The following is a 22206-nucleotide window of genomic DNA, read 5'->3' as shown; positions in this document are numbered from 1 at the left end:
AGAGGCCCAGATGCCCCAGCAAGGAGGAGGCCAGGTGGCTGGCGCTGCCCCAGGGGCCCGGTGGCTTTACTGGTTCCTGCCTACTGCACTGCTGCACACAGTCCCTACCAGGAGCTGCAGAGAAGGGTGGAGGAGGGGCTTGTCCTGAGGGCTGGGCCTGCAGCTGGACATACAGTCATGACACACTTTGCATGTAAGCTTGTTTCCATGGGAACTGGAGTTTTTGGGGAGAAAGGTTTGGGAACTTTCTGAGGCACTCTGCTTGTCTGGCCGTTGGGGTTTGGCATTGGGGCCCCTGCCTCAAATCCCAGTACTGGGTCCTATCTGCCCTCACAAAGTATTTCCCCACAAATGGCCCCTGGAGCTTGAGGGTGTGGCAGGATGGTCTTCCCCAAAGGCTACAGCTAGACAAGGAATCTGTGGGGCTCACCTCCTGGACCAGGCCCTCCCGAGGACCTCAGCAGTCAGAGCCCTGAATCTGCTCACCCCATCTTGTCTACCCTGCCAGGGCTATTGGCAACTCATCCCAGAATCCCTGTGAGTTCAGCCTCCTGGCACTTTCCAAGGCTAAAGTAAGGGGATTCACATTGCTAGATAGTGCCATGGAGGTAAACACACAAAAAAAAATTTATTAGGGTAGTTGAGGGAGGGCAATCCTGTAGAACAGAAGAGAGCTTTAGTAGATTCTGAGTCCCCAAATGGGAGATACAGAGCTGCTGCCCAGAGTGGACCCCAGGACAGGACCCTGTGTGAAAGGGGAAACTGGCAGGGGTTCTGTTCTGCCCTTCCAGGGGCATCCAGGCCTGCAGGCTGGGGTGTTTCGAGCATCACCCTGAATACAGGAGGCCCAGGTGGGGTCAGAGCAGGCAAGAGGCAGAGGCGGATGGACCAGGTCTGTGGTCCATCAGGCTGGCTGGCAGCTCCAGGACTTTAAGGCATCTGTTCATGTGCTCGGGGTGGAGTGGAGGGGTGCAGTAACCTGCAATGACCTGAGACCCCCACCCCAGCCCAATCCACAGAGGCCTGGGCTCCCCAGAGGAAGTGGCTTAAAGTGCTCGGAAGGGATAGGGAGGCTGGGGTGAACGTCATGCTGGTTCCCAGTAGCTCTGGGACCACCCCCAGTGGGGCACTGGACCCCTGCAGCAGGTGGGGGGATTTCCTGAGGTCACCTGGACACAGGGTCATGGGCCCTGGCAGACTGATGAGCCGAGATGTGGCTGGTTGACAGGGAAGACAGAGATCCCGGGCCACATCCAGCCCCACCCTAAGCTCTACAGCAGCCTGGTCTTCTGCATTCCCAGCAGGTTGTCCATGGCCCTTGAGCCACCTGCTGGTGTCCTGCTAGGGACCTGAGAGGCTGGGGAAAAGGCTGGATGCAGCGGAATGTAGCCGACAAATGGTCCCACGAGGGGGCGCCCCGGCGGCCACGCTCCAGGGGGCCCGCAGCGGCGGGTGATCCTCGGGATGGCCAAGGTGGCACAGGTGCAGGCCAGGAGTCCCCCTAGGCGGACCACGCCACCCCCATCCACGACTACAGGTGCCAATTCGCCCCCTGTGGGCCGATGTCCGTGAGAGAGAAGCAAAAAGGTGGAGGTCAGCTGGGGGTACAGCTATGGGGCCCTAGGCTCTGGACACCTCCCCTGGGCGTCCCTGAAAATCCCTCCCCCAAATACTGGGGACCTAGCCCAGCCCTCTCCAGCCCCATTGTGAAGCCCAGCGCAGAAAGGTGTGGCTTTCTGGCCCTCCCCAATTGTCCCTCAGCATCTAGCATGGAAGTGTGATTTCTAGAAAGTACAGTAGAGTCCTATGAGGCAGCTGTGATCCTAGCCTGTGCCCACACACCCTACTGTCCAGCATGACACAGATCGGGGGTTAGAGACCTTTGCTCTCACCAGCCAAAGGCCCATTTACCAACTAGGCCTGACTTGGCACGTCATCAGAAATGTGCCATCCTGTGCCAGCTGGCCAACCCCTTTCCTGACACCCTCCCCTACACCACAGCCATAGCCTTGCCCAAGGAAAGGATCAAAATAATTTTTCCTTTTTTTTAATAAAATTATAGATATATAGATGTAAATATAAAAACATAAAACAGACAATGCAAGCGGACGCTGCCATGTGCTTACTCAGGTCCCTGGCGCCAGGGGGAGAACTGACCCCTGATATGCTTTCCAGCGGCACTGGCCAAGCCAGTGCTGGGAACTCCGTATGCTTTGGGGTGAGGACACTCCAGTTTGGCAGGGTAGGCCTGAGAGGGAGGGAGTGGGCTCCAGGCCCCACCATTCCCGGGGGCAGCGCCCGGCCCCTCCCCACTCTGGCCTACTATCCCCCATTACCTCCCACAAGAGCATAAAGCAGAAGTTAAGGCTTTGATGAAAGAACAGTGGCAGCCGAGCGCTAACACATCAGACGCAGCACGGCATACAGACACAGGGACATCAACCCACCAGCCAGGCAAGACAGGGACACGGAGCTGGGACCCCTGCTACAGCTGGGTTATCTGTCCATCTGTCCATCCGTCATCACAACCCAGAGCAGGCCAGGGTTACACTCCCTGCAAAGCATAGGCCTTGCCAAGCAACAAGCTACCAGCTAGGTCAGTGGAAGGCCATGGATTAGGAGCAGCTGGGAGCACGGGGCTACAGCAACCCATCCAGAAAGGAAGTGGGCCCAAGGGACTGTTGAGGACTGGCCTTGGGAAATGAGGGCAATAGGGGACAGGGCTGAGACTGGCTGATTGAGGAGGCAGTCCAGGTCCCCATGACAGCCCACAGCCTTGGATCCATCTGCCCTGTGAGTAGGTAGGTGGATGGACAGGTAGAGGCCGGAGCACAAGCTTGTGGAGGCGGGGCTTTCTTTCCTGTTGATGTATCCACACCAGGCTTGGGTAGCCTCCTCGCCCTGGGGCAGAGAAGTTGACGGGGGTGGGAGCTACTGTGGGGGTCCTGGTCCCCGTGGAATCCCAGCAGATGAGTGGTGCTCAGTTCTTACACCGAGATCTCGTACGTAGTCCCACCCACGCCGGACACCTTCTTAACCAGCGTGTGCCGGGCAGGGCTGGCGTTGGGCCCCATAGGGCTGGCAGCAGGCCCCAGACGGACCATGCCCGGGGACTGCCCGTTAAGCTTACTTGGGGGGGTCTTCAGCTGAGGGTGATCCCTGCATCAAAACATGCACACACAGTGAGCACAGGACAGTGGGCAATAGGACACATGCAGATTGGACCCTGGGCAGACCTTGCCTTAGAGGACTGTGCTATCACAGGACAGACAGACATTGCCAGGACTGCTGGCATCCTGATGGGTACCTTCCTCTCTCCCAGTTCAATCAGCCAAAGAGCAGCTAGCCTGAGTCTCTGGGCCCTACTCTGAACACTGGGCTTGAAGTTGGGAAGCCTGGTAGTGGACTCCCAGCTCCTTCTCCACTGTCTCTCAGGAAGATGAGGGGCAGCACCTGGCCAGAGCTGACTATTGTTCCCCTGAGGGCACTCTGGAGCTGGTCTCCCCATCTCACCACTCCTGAGAAAACCAAAGTGGCTCCTGCATAGGTGGGCATGCCCCATGGGTCCTTTGTAGCCACAGAGCATAAACAGGGTCTCCTCTCAGGTCTCACCAGAGACCAAGACAAACCAATGCTCAGGCACCTGGGTCCCACCTGTCCTTCCCCATTTTTAAGCATGGATGACCCCTGTTCTGGGGCTGCATGCTCAAGTACATATCAGCCGTGGTTCGTTAATATCCCTCAGTCTTAGCATGATGAGCAAACAGCAAGACCACGGAGGGACAATGTACCTGGGGAGTAGGAGCCCACAGAGCCATGTATGGCTGGCTCCAGCAAGGGCCCTGGGCCAAGTCTGTGCTAGCTCAGCATGTAAATGTGTGTGTTCCCACATGCATATGTACCCAGAGCCAGACCTTCCACAACAGGGTAACTAAGGGGCCTTGAAGGCAGGTGAGGCCCACCCACAGTGCACTGTTCCTGCAGACAACCATAGGTCTCCAGGATGAGCTGGGAGAACCATGCCATAAGGGGCCCAAATGGAGAAACCCATCTACACTTCTGGGTACCCACCTTTGCATAGCCAGTGAGGGTGGCCGGTCCGGGAGGTCCGTGTGGATGAAGGCGACAGCCTTGGAGCCCGTGTAAGAGGGCGATCTGGGAGTGCCTGGTGGGGAAGGCAGGCCCTGACGGACAGGCGACCTGTGCGAACCACTGCCAGGCCGGGGTCCTGGGGCATTGTTGTTGGCCTGGTCAGCCTGTAGGGAGGAAGAAGATGTCCGCGGTGCCCTACTCATGGAGCTCGACAGTGAGGATAATGACGTCTGCAGGGCAGGATTGCGGGCACCACCAAAGCCAGGCCCAGCCACGAGGTCATCCCTGGAGCCATAACGCAGCGCAGAGCCTCGGGGACCTTCCGTTAACACACTGGCCTGTTGCAGGCTGTAGGAGCTGGGTGTGTCATAGACACCAGAATCGCCAAAGAGTGAGTCAGTCTGGGAGCGCAGGAGCCGTTCGCGCTCTTCCCTGTCCTTGCGCTCCTGGATAGAGGCCATGATGGTCCGAGACAGGTTGTCATAGCGCACAGGAGAGGGTTCCCTAGGTCGGGGACCCAGCACAGGGCTGAAGCTGCGAGGTGGGGGCCGTGGTGGATCTGATGGCCCAGGGTGCAGGTAGGGTGAATGGTAGCTGGCCATGCCAACAGAGGAGTGTGTGGGGCATGCATGGCCACTGGGTGAGCCAGGGTTAAGTAGGCTGTCATAGGATAGGCTGCCATTTCGGTTGGGCAGTGCATGAGGAGCAAAGAGACCACGGTGGGGTGTGGGAGGCCCACCTTCAGAATGCAGAGGCTGTAGGGTCATGTGGTCCCCACCCCGCCGGCTGGCAGCCTTGAGACTCAGGGAGCGTAAGGCACCTGAGAAGGCATCCGTGTTATTGAGGGGTGGGGAAGGGGGATAGGTAGGGTGCAGACCACCAGGCCCGTGGTCTGGAAGATCCAGGCTGGGCTCGGACACAAAGTCTAGACTGTGGGTGCTGTCATCTGCCAGAGTAAGGGAGTCAGGACCTGGGACCTGTAGGAGGACAGCGGACTCTCACCATTGCCCACCCCTCATCCCTTACCTGACCCTACAGCACCAAGAACTCTGAGGGTGTGGTTCAGTACAGCAGCCATGGAAGCAAGGGCAACTAACACAATCTACATATCAAAAGTTTCCCATCCCTGCCCACATCCACCCCTCCAGTGCCTACTATGGATGGAAGTCGGAACAGAAGACTCAGCACCACGTTCCTAGAGTTTGTCTCCCAAGGAGAGGTGGTGTGGGGCTTGCCTCTGCCCACAATCAGTAAGATCAGCTACACGGACCCTTCCTAAGACAACCAAGGGTGGGGCTCTGTGTGGAAGACCAGACAGAGCTGCTTTCTCCAGACACAAGGTCTGTGGTCTTGGGTCTCTCCAACCTAGAGTGGCAACAGCTTCTTTAGTCTCTGTGACTAGGATTGAGCTACAAGCCCCTCAAATCCCAAAGTCTGTAAGAGTACAACTGTCCTGGTGTACTCAGGCAATCTTATGGATTCCTTTGTGGGGTACATATCAGTCACAGGAAGGCGGTAACCCAGGAAGGGTGTCCGAAGTCCATCATCCTAACCTACAATCCTCCTGCTAGCCAATAGGGCTACCACATTGCCCCCAGAATGGCCCCTTGCCCACAGAGGCTCACAGTCTCACCCAATGGACCAGATAGGGAAGGAGGTCCCCAGGGCAGAACTGGTCTAGATGTATTAACTAGTCTCCCAGGCAACCTCTAGAAGGGATGGCAGCCTTGGGAACACTCAGGGTTCTGGTCATTCCACAGGCTGTTCCATGCTGCTGACTGTTCCACTGTGGTAGACAAAGAAGTACTTAACTCAGGAAAATAAATGTGCTTTCTCAAACAAACCTTCAATTCTTCTGAGGGCTTCCCGTGGGTCTTACAGAATGACTAATGGTGGAATTCCAGACATCCTAACTGCTAGGGGGCGAAGCTGCCCACCTGGTCTATGGGCAAGGCCAGCCCAGCATGATCTCATCTGCTCCCTTCTAAGGGACCCCAGCTCAGCATGCCCACAGGCTGGAGTCCCGCCAGCATGCCCACGACAACTGTGTGACAAGTAAGACAAAGAAGACAGGACACCACCACCAAACCAGGCTCTTTCCCAGGCGCAGGTCCCTCCCAGAGAGCGGCAGAGCCTGGACTTACCTGCTCACTAGGTCCACAAAAGGGTGCCTTGGGACCAGTGGAGAAAGCTGGCCGGAACTTATACATGGCAGGTGTTGGGGGGCTAGTCCTCTGTACTGATAGGGCGCTCTCTGGGAAGAGGGAGCAGAGTCATGGGTGAGTCACACAAGGGCCAGTCCATGTCCCTTTCCTCAGCTGCCCTCCACCTCACCAGCACTGCCAGGTCTTGGCGTCTTCAGATCTCTTCCAAAGGTGCCAGCTTCTATCTTGGGGGGCAGTGGAGGTCCTAGGTCCAGAGGCTTCTCATCCAGCTGGTCTAGACTGCCCTTGGACTAGCAAAGAGGGAGCAGTGGTGGGTGAAGCGTGTTTTGTTTTTTTTCAAGATGGTTTCTTTATATAGACCTGGCTGCCCTCAAACTCACAGATCCGCCTGCCTCTGCCTCTCAAGTGCCGGAATTAAAGGCGTGCACCACCACACCCGGCTTGAAGTTCAGTTTTTTTTTTTTAATAGTATCGTCCTATGGCTCTAGGCACCTGCCTAGTTCCTCTGCCTCTTCCCGTCCCAATCCCATACACCCCACAGCCCCACTCTCTTCTGTTTCGTTCCAGTCCAGACCCCCACCTTGCTGCGGCCAGCCTTCAGCCCATTGTCGCTAAGTTTGACCTTGAGGGGCACAGCTCGCTCCAGGAGCTCAGGCCTCAGGAAGGGTGGCTTTAGACTCACAGAGAGCGGCATCCTGGGGGACTCCACCACATACCTGTGCCAGGGCAGAGAGGTCAGTGGCCACACAAACAGGCCAGAACAAACAAGGGCAGGGCCAACCCCACCTGGCCAGATCAGAAAGGAACCAGGCTGAGGGTCCGAGGCTGCCCACCCCACACCCAGAACAGGCCTCCTTGTCCCGCTACCCAGCCGGGCCTCACCGGGGCGCCAGGGGACTGCATAACACGTGCTCCACGTTCCCATAGCAGCCTCGAGTGAAGGGATTCACACCCCCGCGGAACTTCCCAGTCACCTGTGGACATGGGACCCCTCAGCCAGCCTGGCCACCCAGGACAGGCAGGGAGCCAGGCAAAGGTAGGGGTCTTCATGGGAGGCAGTGTAGGCACGGTGGGCCCAGCGGTGCCCTATACCCGGGTTATCTTTGCCTGCCCTTGCAGGAGGGTAAAGCACTTCCAGGCCTTGAGTTATTGGTGGCCACAATGTCCACGGGTGGCAAGTGTGCAAGGAATGGGTAGCCGTGGCCCCACACCAAGTACCTCCCCCCACAGCTGCCTAAGTAACCTCACGTGAGGGTTCCTGAGGCCCAGCCCACAGGGTTTGCACCTGCTCATTGGTGGTGCGCCCCCGCGTGACCAGTACCACGTGGAAGCCAGTGAGGCCGATGACAGGGATGAAGAAAAGGCCAGCCACACACATGACAGCCATGCTGGCCCGTTAAGGCCAACAGCTGAGGCAAGAACACGGGGACCCCACCCCCACTGCAGTGACACAGTTCCGTGGTCCCCTCTCGCCTAAGCACAGTGACTCTTCTGTCGGAAGAGTCAGGTACCCACTGACCCCCAGGACACACTGCCTTGGGCTGGACCATGTGAGGATCAAGGATACGTGATGGTGGTGTGGGCAGCTCCCAGCCCCTCTGAGTGGTTGAGCACGTAGACCAGGCCGAAGGCCACCACACCCACCATGTGTGCACTGAGTGACAGCAGGAACAGGAAGAAGTAGCGGTAGTTGCGACGTCCAATGCAGTTGTTGACCCAGGGACAGTGGTGGTCAAAGTCCTGGCAGGGGCAGTGTGTCAGAACGCATGGAGGGTAGGAACTGGGCACAGGGCCTGGTGGGGGGCGGGGCAGGGGTGGTCACCTCCACACAGTTGTCACAGACACTGCAGTGTGAGCAGCGGGGTGGGCGGTAGAAGTGGCATGTTGCACACCACTTCATGCGGACCTGGATACCCCGCACGTCCACATTCTTGTACAGTGGAGCCCGGAAGTCATCCTCCTTGTCCTCGTCCTCGTCCGCTGAACATCAGGAGCCCAGTAGGGTGGCAAGAGTACAGGAAGGTGAGTTTCCTAGCAGGAGAGGACCTCTCTAATCTCTGCCCAGCCCACCTAGTGGGAATCCCAAATCAGCCACTTACACTCTAGTGCAAAGAAGCAGACGAGCTGCCCTATACAGGGCCCTACCTCGAGGGAAGACTCCAGGGTCCATGAAGGTGGCCATGCTGAAGTTGGCCAAGACAAAGAGGAAGAGGATGCCATTGTAGACAGGGATAGCTGGAGACACAGCTCTTGTCAACCATGGGCATCTGCAATGGACAATGGGCAGAGAGCTGGGTCTCGGGGCAGGAGGGAGGCAAAGCCAGGGTTATAAGACACAGCCCCATGTATGCACCTGGGCCTACCAGGCCACCAGCAGGCCACTGGCAGTCACACAGCAGATCTTAGGCCCACTGCTACTCCTTGGTTGTCTCCATCACGTCCAGTGTAGGCTCCTTGGGCTAGCTCTGACCCTGGCAATCCCCAGGGCCATGTCTAGGACATAATTCACAGCTGAGGACATACCTTGGAGAGGCCCATCAGTCTAGGGCTATGGCACCATCAGTCTTGGGCCATGGTACTGGGATGGCCACAAAGCTAAGCCAACCCAGCTGCAACTTGCCCAGGCTGCCATACTCCTACGAGACCCAGACGGAGGAACTGGGAACTCAGAGCTACCCAGCAGCTTGGGTTAGGCCATGGCAGGGTTATGTCTATATGGACTCTTCAGCAGGGGCGCTTTCTGAGGTATGGAGAGCCACAACCCTGCTTCAGCCAGTGCGACATCCTTCTTTTGGACAGCACAGGAGACCTACAAACCCTGGAAAAGCGCACGCCCCTACCAGTACTTCCCATCTCTCACCATCCCACAGTACTTGGAGCCAAGACTGCCTCCTTTTCCAGGAAGCCTTCCTCTAGAAGGCTTCTCTCTGTAGCTTCTCTGTAGGGGCTCTGCACATCTCCCTCAAGCAGACCTGCCTTGGCCCTGATGGGGCCTTACAGAATCCCCTCCAGTGACATGCCAGGTCTCGAGCCCCCAGTCCTGACCCTGCAGTGGCTACTGAAGTCCCCCCACCAGGTTCAAGAAGCTCCTCTGGCCTCAGGCTCCCAGGATTTTTCTTCAGTGTCCTGGCTGCTGAGACGGGTGGTGGGGTACACACAGGGCTTTACTTTCTTGCCCGTGTTTGGTCCTCTGTGGAGCCAGGCCAGTGGGGATTCCCTCGTGGCTGCCCTAACCACAAGACAGAGTGATGGTGGCCGTCTGCAGGCCCTGCAGTTACCCGGCACCAGAGTGCACAGTCCACGCGGTGCGCCCACGCCTGCCTTGGCCAGGAGCCAGGCCCGCCGCCCCAGCAACCACCTCCATGGCAGCAGAACTATTTTTAGTGGGAAGCAAGAGGCTATTTAAAGCTCCTGCTTCCCACGGCAGCACCCTCTATGGGGCCACCAGCCATGACACCCCATCCTCTTCCCTGGCCAGCACGGACATACAGCATGACAACACAGGCCACAGCCATGAAGGTCCAGCAGGAAACAACACCCAACCTGTCACACGACACATTCTACATTCCCAGTCCCTGACAGAGGAACGACACTGAAAACATGTCTGTGACCTCCAGTCCATGCTGTTCAGCAAAGCAACAGTGGCACCCTAAAGTATGGCCAGCCCAGCAACAAAGGGTTCAGTAGGTAGGGAAGACATGCCCAAGAGAAGCAGCCAAGCCTGTTGGATGGGGTCCTTTCCAGCTTGACTTGGGCAGAACACACCAGCTCCCTGTGGTGTACGATGGGAGGAGCTGGTTCCACATGGGTACAATGTAAAAATTCAGACCATTAAACCCTAGTGCCACCTGCAGAAGTGGTGAGGGGTTCCACGGCAGCTGTAATGGGGAGGCAGACACAGGTGTGGAAGAAGCAGACAGGGGTGTACATGGGGAAGCCAGGTACAGGTTCAGTCCTTAGAAGACCTTGTCCTGCACAAAGCCCTTGGTGTTCCTAGCTATGAAGCCTCCCTCTTTGTAAACAAGAAACTGAAGACCACAGGCACTGGGGCCAGGCTGACTTCTGGCTTTCACCTGGGCTAGCCTAATAATCCCTATGAAGTAGAAAGGCCTAGCTCCCAGGGCTGAAGAGTGTTCCCCACCAGCCTGGTAGTCTGTATTCTGTGTTGCCCCTTGAGCCTCAAGCTCTTTACCAGGCCATATGGACCAGACAGTTGCCCGAGTGAGATGCCTGAGGAGCAAAGGGGTACCCTTGAGCCATGCTTGGCAATCCGCATTGGTGGAGTGGGATTGGCGGGGAGGTGCTGGGTAGCCTCTGGTCAGCATGAGCACCACCTGCACAAACATACAGCAGGGCCTGTGGGTGTTGGAAGGTGTCAGGCCTGCTGCACTTTGAGCTGGAAAGTCACTAAGTCGCCATCCTTGCATCATTTCTAAGACCCTAAAGCTTGACCAGGTCCAGACCAAGCGTCTGCCCTCTTTAGGTACTGCTGGAGGCCTTCTGGTCTAGTAGGCCCTCTTAAGGAAAAAAGGACTAGTGTCCTCCCCACCAGGGTCTAGATAGGGTCCAGACTTATAAAGCCTGTGCGCTGAGCAGGGACGGGGGCTGTAGGCAGGAGCACAACACATACTAGCACATGCAGAAACATGGACATGAGCACATGTGAACATAGCATGCTCCAAGGCACATCCACAGAGATTATGTATGCACACAGAAGCACGAATTTGCAACTCGCAAATACATGAAAGCACAGACAGCCATTCCACATGTAAGCACAGCAGACAGCTGCAGACACAGCTACATGCAGGAAGACTTGCATGCAGACGTTTACTGTGGGCACACATATCATGCAGACATACCTGCACACTTGCTCATGCCCAGAGACTACCACATGAGCACACATGAATATACCCACGTGGTACTCCCCATCTCTTCTCTCAGGCTTGTCTAACCTAGGTCAGCTGCCCACAACCCCAGGACTCTCTAGGCTTTCCCACTCCCGCAGGGACAGGGTAAGCATGAGCACACACAAGAATGACGGAAGGCTGACTGGATGTGTGAGGACACACAAAGACACAGAAGAGGACACACCAGCTTTCCCAAGGGACGTGGCAGGCAGAAGCACTGGGTACATATTTGCTTAGTCTTCTACTCAAGAAAGTTACAGTGCTTGCCTGTGGAATTCCCCCTACTCCAGCCTGGGCCTAACAGACACGCCAGGCCAGTCCTCCCTGGTTGGCTCCAAGAGGTCCCAGCTGGAGACAGCCTACATACCCCTGCAGGGACCACTTTGAGTACTGAACTTACAGGTCAGAAAAAGTCAGGGAGACTAAGAGGCCCTGTCTGCAGGTAGGGCATCTGGCTTCCAGTGAGTAGGACAGCTCTACCTAGACACCCCTTTCCTGGCTGGCTCAAGCCTTGCTAGGGACTGGTGTGTGTGTGTAATGTGCCTGTCTGTCTGTCTGTCTGTTTGTGTCTCTGTATGTAAGGTTTCTATGTGTGAGTACGTCTGTGTATCTCTGTGTGTGTGTGTATGTGTGTGTGTATGTGTAGGGTATCTGTGTGTATGTCTCTGTGTGTGTGTCTGTGTGAGATATCTGTGTGTATCTCTGTGTGTATGTGTGTGTAATAGGGTATCTGTGTGAGAGTACGTCTCTGTGTGTATGTGTGTGTGTGTGTGTATGCGCCTGTCTGTCTGTCTCTGTATGTAGGGTTTCTGTATGTGAGTACATCTGTGTGTCTGTGTATGTGTGTGTAGGATATCTATGTGTGAGTATGTCTGTGTGTGGGGGGGGGTATCTGTGTGTGTGTGTGTGTGTGTGTGTGTGTGTGTGTGTGTGTGTGTGTGTGTAGGGTATCTGTGTAAGAGTATGTCCTTGTCTATGTATATCTGTGTGTGCTTCTGTCTGTTTGTCTGTCTGTCTGTGTGTCTGTGTGTCTCTGTGGGAGCCCTGGGGCTCCAAGAACTCTAGTCTGAGACGGCCTCTGAGCAACAGTAATTCAGGCAAGAACACAAACCATCACTAAGTGCCCCACCCAGGTGGAGGTCCAGAGCCCCGCCTAGGCCAGCAGAGACACCGCCCAGTAAGGGGGTGACTTCAGGGACAGAATATCTGCCAAAGCTAAATGTGGAATGGAAAATTTTTACTCAAGACATTTTCTTTTAATCAAGTTCTTCCTTACACTATCTGCGAGCATCATTAGCCTGTGGGGCATCCAGGAACCATGGCAGCAGCCACTCACCCTGGACATCCCAGGACTTGGAGAAGGAGGCAGCTGCCCCCACCTGTCCAATCCCTAGACATTTAGACACACAGAGCAACTGGCTCAGAAAAGCAGCAGCTCCCATCACAAGCGGGACAGCCTGGCAGAAGAGTTCACAGTTTTCACACCTAGGCCTCCTTCCCATGATGCTCCACTCATTACTAGATCTCCCAAGGCTGCCAGAGGCCCAGAGCTGGACTGCCTGCTGTCCCAGACCAGGCTTCTAACTATGCAGAGGGCTCAGGCCCACCTGAGAACCAGCTCTACCTCCCCAGGTGCCCAAATGGCCTAATAGCTCTAGGATTGGCCGCCTGACAGCCATCTCCACCCTCGAGCATGCATTATCCATGTCCTTTTGTAAAGTGGATCTGGGGGCAACCTGGCCTGGAGGAAGCCTTTGGACCCACCCCAGCACCAAACCCAGCTTGGCACTATACCATAGAGAGAGACACACCCCGCAGGATTCCGGGAAAGGGGCTCAGAATTTACCTTACTCTCGCACCCTACCTCCAGAGAGCCAAGCCATGTCTCACACCCTGCCTGCCCCTGGCCGCTTCTACAAAGAGCCTGCATGGTGGCTGGGCCTACCCTCTGGGTGAGCTGGTTTGGGAGGGGTGTCCCTGATACTTCGGTCCTCAGGCTCCCCTTCTTAGCTGACCCACTTGTCCTTGGCATGTAAGTAAATTGTGCCCTGAAAGGAGCAGTTCACACTCAGTTGTACAAAGAGGAGACATGGGGGATACTCACCTCCAGGAAAAGTCCCAGGACCCTGTACAGGCCCCAAGGGTAGGTTGGGGAACTACTCCCTTTTCTTGGTGTCTGGGGTGTCAGTGGGCTTGGGCAGAAACAGGGCAGGAGGATACCAATCCTGTTCTGAAAAAGATACCTAACCCAGTATGGCTACCAGACTGGCCTGGACCCTGGCATAGCCAACATCAGCACTGCTGCCTAGCAGAGTCCTTTCTGAGAAGAGAGCCACCTTGAGTCCCCCCAGCAGAGCCAGCCATACCCACACCTCAAGGACTCACACAAGGGGCAGACGAGGATATACACAGACTGCGTGGGGCCTAACTGCAAGGCCAGCCTAAGTCAGGGTGGGCTACCCACAGGTTGAGGTGCTATCCCCTAAAAAGAATCCCACACCTCAAGAGCACCAACAAGTATGGACCCAGAACTCCAGCTTCAAGAACAGCAGCAGAAGCACCACCCAGGAGAATGGGAGCAAAGAGAGAGAATAAAGCTTGGGGGTGGGTCAGGTTCCCAGAAGCCACCAAAGACGGCCCCTCGGAAGCCACAGAAGAGAGCAGGGGGCAGAGGATTTTAACTTCTCTTAAAACTTTCATTCCCACATTTCATGACTTAATTCTAAAGTTCTGTTACAAGACACTGACCTGTACCTGAGACACCCCACTGAGACAGAACCCCACTCTGACCTCTGAAAGACTGAATTTTCCAAGATGTGTTTTCTCTAGCCCTAGTTCCCCAAGCCCACCTACCACCACCCCTTCGTGTCCCCGACATCTGAGTGACAAGAATACACAGACTGTCTGGGGCCAGAAATAAGCCCGTCCACACAGGCCTTTTTTAAACTTGCTCTTTGCAGCCGGTGGCACCCACCCAACCCCAGCCTCCAGGTAAGGACTCTCCTCCCCCAGCAGGCACAGAATTCAGACTCCCACAAATGCTGCTCAAGTGGAAAGGGTGGCTCGGGTCCACTCCAGGCTCACATCGGGGCTGTCCAACCTGGAAACAAATGACCATTCCCCTGGTCACCTGGACTGTGTCAAGGCTTTGGAATTGTAGAAAGAAACGAGTGGTCAGGGATCTTCAAGAATACCACTAAGACCCCATGACCTGTGAACCAGCCTGTGTCAAGAAATTGAGGCTGGAACCACCGGGTGCCAGGTTAGCAAGAGTGCTCCCTCCCCACAACTGGTGGCCTGGCCTCCGAGGTCTTTTCGTTCCTCATGCCTAGAAGTGTAGGTATCGGAACCTGGGTGAAGCCTGGACTGGAACCTCTAACAGTATTGTACTCAAAGAGGGCAAAAGGCCCTCGCCAGGCCGGGAGTGGCCAGCTGCAACTGTGGAGCAGGCCACACCTACGCGGGAATCGCCGGAATAACTTGGCTTTGCATGCTGGCCGCGACAAGGGGGCTCACAGCTCCCATTCTGCCTGCGAGGAGGGCTGGTGACACTGGGTGACTCGCGTCCCCTCCAAAGCACCGCGGGAAAGGAAGGGCTGCAGCCACACCCAGGGCCTGTTAGAACGCACAGAGGGGCCAGGCATTCACCTGTCCGCGCTCCCGGGACGCAACCCCTGGGCCTCGCCGCCTCCTGCTAATCCGCCCAGCCCGCCGTCGTCCCCGAGGGGCACGTGCACCCACTCGCTCTCCCCGCCCCGCGCTGCCCCCAGGCTCTGGACCCGGCGCAGACTCACGTGAATACGAAGAAGAGGGTGCTGGAGCCAACCAACAGCGCAGCGGCCGTGGCCACCGGGATGTACTTGGCGGGTTTGAGGCGCGTCCCGGGGCTGCGGGGCATCCTGGGCGCCGCGCCGCCGCATCCCTCCCCGGGGCCGGGCGGGCGGGACCGGCCGGGTCGGGCCGGGGTCGGGCGCGCGGGCTGGACGGCGGCGCAGGATCCGCGGCAGCGGCAGCGGAGGAAATCCCACCCCACGGGCGGCGGCGGCGCGCTGATGTCAGCGCGCCCCTTAAGGTGGACTCGGCGGCGGGGCCGCGGCGGGGGCGGGCCGAGGGCGGAGCGCCGGCCGCCGACTCCTCTTGGGGACCAGCCCGCCGCTCCACGCACGCGCTGCCTCCTAATGTACTTGCAGGACCGTGGGAAGTCCGGCTTTTTTGCTTGTAGCCGCAGGCCCTAGCCCGAGACCCCTCTTGGGCCTATGTTCTCCCCAAGCACAGTCCCGGGGCAGGCTGAAGGTCCCCTGGCAGTCACTAGAGAGTTGGGGAAGATTGCTGTGACAGGGTAGGGGCATCGTGGTTATCAAAAACCTTACCCAACTCGCAGCCCTCCAAACCCTACAGTTGGGCCACCGAGTTCCTCTGCGTCCTAACTCAGGCCGCAAGCTTGACTGAGGGCATGTGTAAATAGGAGACGGAGAAATGTCTTTAGAAGGCTGGTGCCCTAAAGGAAGCGCCCTGCGCTGCCCAGGTCTTCAACAGAGGGTGCGCATGCTCCCCACCCGCGGGAAATCCCACCTGCCAGCACCAGGGCGGTGCTGCTTAAGGTGGACCGACCTTCCAAGGATGCTGCAGTTGTGGCAGGCAGGCTAGACGTCTGCATTAGCTTCCCCTGGCAGATTAGGCTTAGTGTGTTTTGTGTAGGAACTGGTCAAACTCCACTGCCTGCTCTGGTCACTCCAACACAAGGGAGCAGCGTCTACTCTGAATCCTATTCAAGGCCAGGGCAGGATGCTGGCTGGTGATTCTCCAGTATGAAAGCACTCCTCTATCTCCCACCCCTCCCTTAGCCGCTGCTATTTGCTTCTGTACAGCCAGAGCCCAGAGTCCCAGAGCCTACCCCTCCCTGCCATAGCCCTGGGGCTCATTGGCCTGGAGGCCCACAGCTCAGAGCTGGATCCCTTAATGTAGAAACATTTCATCAGCATAAACAGTGATGTATTTCTCTCAAACTTCTGTTGGTTATTTGATGCCAGAAGACACGGGGGTCATCAAGAATTCCTCCAGCATTGATAAAATACAATTAAGGAGCCTCAGGGCACATTGGCAAGCAGAGTGCACACCCTCCCTCTCTTCTGCTCTCAGGTACTATTCTTCTGGCCCTCTGCACTAGGCACACAAGTCAGTTAAATTCACCCCACCTATAGCCTGAACTTTGCTCTTGTCCTTCTGCAACCCATAACACAGAAAGCTCAGGACCTCCATGGTCCTCTCTCAGGAGACTCCCCCACTCAGCCCCGACCCCTGCAGAGTTCCTCTGGGTTGGGGTTCTACTCAGATGTTGTATGTAGGGTACCACTGCCACAGCCATGTAGAAAAACAGCAAATACTGCTCATGGAAGAGACTACTTGCCTATTGAGATCCTTTTGGTTAATGTACATTCCCAGACAGAGGTGTCCTGTGTGGCAGACCCAGCTGCTGAGGCCAGAACCCAGTGTGATGATGGCACCTTTCTTCCTGAATAGGGCTGGCAGGAAACGTGGGCACTGTGAGGCCCAGGCAGATCTCCTTTACCAGAGTAGCCATAAAACCCACAACTGGTACAGGGGGAAAGGAAATGAAACGAAAGTGGAAGGTGGCAGTCAGCCCATTGCAAGGCCTGAGAAGGAGGTAAAGGCAGCACAAATGGGGCTCTGCCTTCCCATGCTTTCAGCTATCCAGACTCAAAAATTATTGAATAGAAAATTCCAGAAGTAACTCAAATTTGTGTACTGTTAGCTGGATGTGGTGACTCTTGTAATGGCAGCCCTTGGAAGACCGAGGCAGGAAGATTGCTTCAGAGTTCACGTCTGGCCAGCCTTGACTCTACATGGTGAAACCCATCTCAAAAACCAAACAAGCTGGGTGTGATGGTTCACGCCTTTAATCCCAGGACTGGGAAGACAGAGGTAGATGAATCTCAAGTTTGAGGCCAGCCTAGTCTACATAGTAAGTTCCAGGCTAGCCAAGTTATGTAACAACAAACAAAATATTAGAGAAGGGCAGCTTGCTGGTTCCTGGCCGCCCGGCTAGCTTAGACCTGAAATAATCACACAGAAACTGTATTATTTAATTCACTGCTTGGCCCATTAGCTCTAGCATCTTATTGGCTAACACTTCCATATGAATTTAACCCATTTCTATTAATCTGTGTATCGTCACATGGCAGTGGCTTTCCAGCAAAGTTTCAGCATGTCTGACTCTGGCAGAGGGTCCATGGCTTCTTGCTGACTCCGCCCTTCTTTTTCCTAGCACTCAGCCTAGCTTTCTCTGCCTACCTAAGTTCTACCTTGCTATAGGTCCAAAGCAGTTTCTTTATTCATTACTGGTAATCATAGCACACAGAGGGGATTCCCATATCACCTCCCCTTTTCTGTTTAAATAAAAAGAGAAGTTTTAACTTTAACATAGTAAAATTACATATAACAAAACAGGTGTCAAACAAGAATTACAGTTACAATATTTATATCTACTTTATCTTTTATCATAACTAAGGAAAACTATAACTATCTATCTATTCTTCAACTCCATCAGAGACTCCAGAAGGATATAATATTACATAAGTAAACAGGAAGTGCATTGCAAGAAGCTTCCAAAATTTTAGAACTGACAGAGATATCTTGCTGCCTGGACAGTCACCAAAAGTTCTTCTGTACCATTGGGGCATCCATCTTTAGCCCACAGGCCCATAGTATCCAGCAGACTTTTTCATGAAGCAGGAAATTTCAAAGACAGTTCCACCTATACTGGCAGTTTGTCACATTTTTCTGTGTCCTGCAGAATGTCTGGCAGACTTTCATGAAGCAGAAACCCTGAAGGATCATCTCACCTTTAGACAAGTTCAGCAGTCATTTCTTTGTGGGTCCTGCATATCCAGTTCAACAGTCCAGGCAGGAGCAGTTTCTTGCCCAAATAGCTAGCAAACTCCATAAGGAGCCTTTTTGATGTCCATCTTCCTCTTGAAGTAGCTTGTGCTGCCAGGAGCAGATGTGTCTCATTATCATGAAAAGTCCTAAGTTATTAAAACATTTTAAATGCCATATTCTGAAGGTCTCTGAAAGATTTGAAGAATACCTATCTAACTGAAATATATCTCTATACATCTAGAAAATCTAACTGACTACAAGCTTGACTATTATAGATGAGTATCTATTAACTTATATTTCTTAATTATACATTACATTTTTTTTAAATATTTATTTATTTATTATGTATACAATATTCTGTCTGTGTGTATGCCTGAAGGCCAGAAGAGGGCACCAGACCTCATTTCAGATGGTTGTGAGCCACCATGTGGTTGCTGGGAATTGAACTCAGGACCTTTGGAAGAGCAGGCAATGCTCTTAACCGCTGAGCCATCTCTCCAGCCCCCTACATTACATTTTTAAATGAGCTACCCAAACACAATACCTTAATCAAGATCAGAAATACATATACATATAACAAAATTGACCTTAAATTTGTATCAATAAACCAAGATCCATACCAATGCAAATTATTCATATCTATATCATATCCCCCTTTAAATGTAAACAAACATTTATAGACAATATTTGGGAATATGGGTGTAGTTTTCTCCATACTGCTTCCTGCTGATTGTTGGCCGTAGTAATTTTTGGGGGGTGTTTATGGCAACTTTCGGGGGAGGGTCTTGTTACATCAAACCACACCAGTCTGGAAGCAATCCACAGGTTCTCATCCTCTGTGGAAAAAAGAAAAGAACCTCTTTTCCAAAGCAACATATCATTAGACCCAAATTTGGAAGTCATGATACCTTTATAATATACATGCTGGTTTTGCTTAATAGCCCATACAATGAAATGTCTCTCTGTACTTAGCTCATTCACAGTCAAAAAATTCAAAGATAAGACAATATAAATAATACAGACTCTCTGTGAATTTTCCATTTTTACATGGCTTATTTTTCTTTACTCCTTTTAATCTATGACTATCTTTAAAAACTATACCCTTTTGGGGGCTGGAGAGATGGCTCAGCGATTAAGAGCATTGCCTGCTCTTCCAAAGGTCCTGAGTTCAATTCCTAGCAACCACATGTTGGCTCATAACCATCTGTAATGAGGTCTGGTGCCCTCTTCTGGCCTTCAGGCATACACGCAGAAAGAATATTGTATGCATAATAAATAAATATTTTTTTAAAAAAACCTATACCCTTTTTTTGAAGCATTAACTTTATTTTATGACTCTCTATACTTTTTCTTTTCTCTTTCAAGCCTATGTACCTTTATCCAACACTATGATTCATCTGAATTTGTCTTTATTGCATATCTGTACTTCTTTACTGTCCAGGAGCGCTTTTTAAAATGCTAAGCGCTTCTTAAAACCTAAGCTACGCCAATACTATGGTATATACTGCACTTCTTGTCTGCCCAGTCTAAAACTTAAGTTGCATTATTACTATGGTATATACAGTACTTCCTGTTTGTCCCACCCAGTCCAGCGTGGCCTAGCTGCTCAAACATCTGAGAGCCACACATACTGCCTGACTTTTAGACACACAGCTGGCCCATGTTGCCATCAAGCAAGCTGTGCCCCATCCAAATGCTCCGTCTCCAGAAAGAGCCAGAGGTCATGCTGGCAACACATCCCAGAAAGCTGGCATTTCAAAACGACACTGCTTTTCTGCTATCACTGAGTCAGGAAAACCTCTCTTAAAGGAGCTGCTGCATGCAGCCAGCAAACAGCAAGAAGCCGTGTTAAACTCTGTATTTTTGTGTCTAGAATTCCTTTTCAAACTCTCTCAAGTTTTACATGGATTTAGTCTACCATGTTGGTGTGCCAATCTGTTGGAGGAGGCCACTTGTTCTTCCCAGATGCACGGCTAGCTAGCTTAGACCTGAAATAATCACACAGAAACTGTATTATTTAAATCACTGCTTGGCCCATTAGCTCTAGCTTCTTATTGGCTAACTCTTACATCTGAATTTAACCCATTTCTATTAATTTGTGTATCACCAAGTGTCAGTGGCTTACTGGCAGTTTCGGCATGTCTGTCTCTGGAGGAAGGTCCATGGCTTCTTCCTGACTCCATCCTTCTTTTTCCCAGCATTCAGCCTAACTTTCCCTGCCTACCTAAGTTCTACCTTGCTATAGGTCCAAAGCAGTTTCTTTATTTATTAAATGTAATCACAGCACACAGAGGGGACTCCCATATCAACAAAAGGGTCAGGATGTAGCTCAGTTGGCAGAATGCCTGCCTAACAAAACCCAACACCATATAAACAGAACATATGTACCTAGTCCCATCATTAGGAGGTAGACACAGGATTCAAGGTTATCCTCTGCTACACACACCTTCAGGCCAACCTGGGCTGAATGAGTCTCAAGTCAACCAACCAACCAACCAACCAACCAACCAACCAACCAACCAACTGCACTTCTCTGTCTTGAATGTGAATTCCCTAGGCTTACCTAGTTTCTATTGTAGCCTTGTGTTTCTACAGTAGTGATTGCCAGAGACCTGGTAAAGCAAAAGGCCAAAGTGTTCTACATAGTTAGGTAAGAACCTGTGCTGAGCACGCCTTTAATCCCAGCACTGGGGGGAAGGGGGGGGGGGCGGAGACAGGTGGATCTCTGAGTTCAAGGCCAGCCTGGTCTATAGAGCTAGTTCCAGGAGAGCTAAAACCCTGTCTCAAAAAACAAAAAATCTGTGTTGAGGTTGCTAAGACCTACAGTAAGCTATTTAGACTATATTTTTTAACCTTATTGCAGTTTATCTGACTTCATCTCCCACTATGCCTAACTTATAAACAGGGCTTGGCATCCCCTAAATTTGCAGTGTCTATTGGGGGTCCTGGAATATCCCCTATGGATAAGAGGGTGCTACTGTATGCTTGTGTTGTTTTGTAGACAGGATTTCTCTGTGTAACAATCCGAGCTGTCCTGGAACTCTGTGTAGACCAGGCTGGCCTCGAACTCACAGAGATGCACCTGCCTCTGCCTCTCAAGTGCTGGGCTTAAAGGAATATGCCACTACTACCCAGCTACCTGTGTGTCTCTTATAGTTCTAACTCCTGATAAGACCCCACTGCCTCTGCCTTCCATTGCGTCAGGACACAAATGCCAGCCAGGCTGGGTAGCTTCAACAATTCATTGATATCCTCCAGTCCATTGTCAATAGGGCAGACTTGGACCAATGCATGTTCCTTTCAGCTACACCTCCAAGTGTGAACAAGCCACTTCCTTAAGTACACCAGAATACAGCTTGAGCACAGACAGCAGTGTCCCCTAACCATTTTGGAGGGGCTTTTCTGTATCTGCAGCATGGAACTCTTTTGGGTTTGACTAGAGACTTATGTTATGTATGGAGGCCACCAGAGATACATGGGAAAAATGCCAAACTCTGGGAATGGGAAGAAACTTTCTACTTGGTGAGCATTCTCCCACCCCAAAGGCTCATTTGCTTGTTTCAACTCAAGATAAAGGTTACTTTCCACTATGTCAAAAATCAATGTCCCAGCCCAGGGCTTCCCTTGAGGAAGATCACGCAGCCCTTTTATGAAGAACATTGAAGACCGCATGTGGTCAGTGTCACAAATTCCAGTTCATCAGGCCCCACAATGTGTGCATATCTCTTCCTGGGATGGAGAAAGCCAAGAGACAGCCAGTAGTCTTTAGTTGGCTTTTAAAGATCAGCTGGGGGGATGAAAAGGTTCTTTTGCAGCAGGTGGGGTAGTATGAACATAAAGTACAATATGCCTATATGGAAAACTTTGAATGCTACCTTTTAAGTTTTTAAAAAAGAAAAGCTGTATTTGTAAACACACCATGTCTGACAAGGTCAGACACAACAGGGTCAAAGACAATACACAAATTGACAGGTGGAGACCCATCCTCTTCAAGTGCTTTTGGCATATGTTAGGGGTAATCAGCAAGAGTAAGAGACCAGCTCCTCTTCTTATGGGAGCAGGGCCCCCATGGCTCCTGTCCTGTCATAGGTAGGGCTGGTGCAGCTCCTGAGGCCAGCCCATTATACAGCGTATCAGGGCTC

At 53.1% G+C, this 22206-nt stretch overlaps 1 protein-coding gene across 3 annotated transcripts; it reads right to left on the bottom strand.

The window, feature by feature from the left end:
- Window positions 1-598: 598 nt before the first annotated feature.
- Window positions 599-15291, bottom strand: Zdhhc8 (zDHHC palmitoyltransferase 8). 3 transcript variants are annotated; one of them, XM_075969778.1, is made up of 11 exons: window positions 14959-15291; window positions 8403-8524; window positions 8080-8237; window positions 7825-7997; window positions 7543-7645; window positions 7140-7231; window positions 6838-6973; window positions 6427-6547; window positions 6237-6346; window positions 4072-5069; window positions 599-1552 (listed from the first exon to the last, which is right to left on the bottom strand). In XM_075969778.1, the coding sequence occupies exons 1-11, from the start codon at window positions 15060-15062 to the stop codon at window positions 1342-1344; spliced, it is 2328 nt and encodes a 775-aa protein (XP_075825893.1). In that variant the 5' UTR covers window positions 15063-15291; the 3' UTR covers window positions 599-1341. The 3 variants fall into 3 exon arrangements, with proteins under 3 accessions (XP_075825893.1, XP_075825884.1, XP_075825878.1); XM_075969763.1 differs by lacking the exon at window positions 599-1552 and adding an exon at window positions 2035-3159 and having other exon boundaries at window positions 14959-15196; XM_075969769.1 differs by lacking the exon at window positions 7543-7645 and having other exon boundaries at window positions 7902-7997; window positions 14959-15196.
- Window positions 15292-22206: the final 6915 nt, after the last annotated feature.

This window comes from Microtus pennsylvanicus, chromosome 1 (assembly GCF_037038515.1).
Source record: "Microtus pennsylvanicus isolate mMicPen1 chromosome 1, mMicPen1.hap1, whole genome shotgun sequence".
NCBI classification, from domain to species: domain Eukaryota; kingdom Metazoa; phylum Chordata; class Mammalia; order Rodentia; family Cricetidae; genus Microtus; species Microtus pennsylvanicus.
Note: the sequence above shows the minus strand (reverse complement) of the source record. Positions and strands in the feature narration are given on the sequence as shown.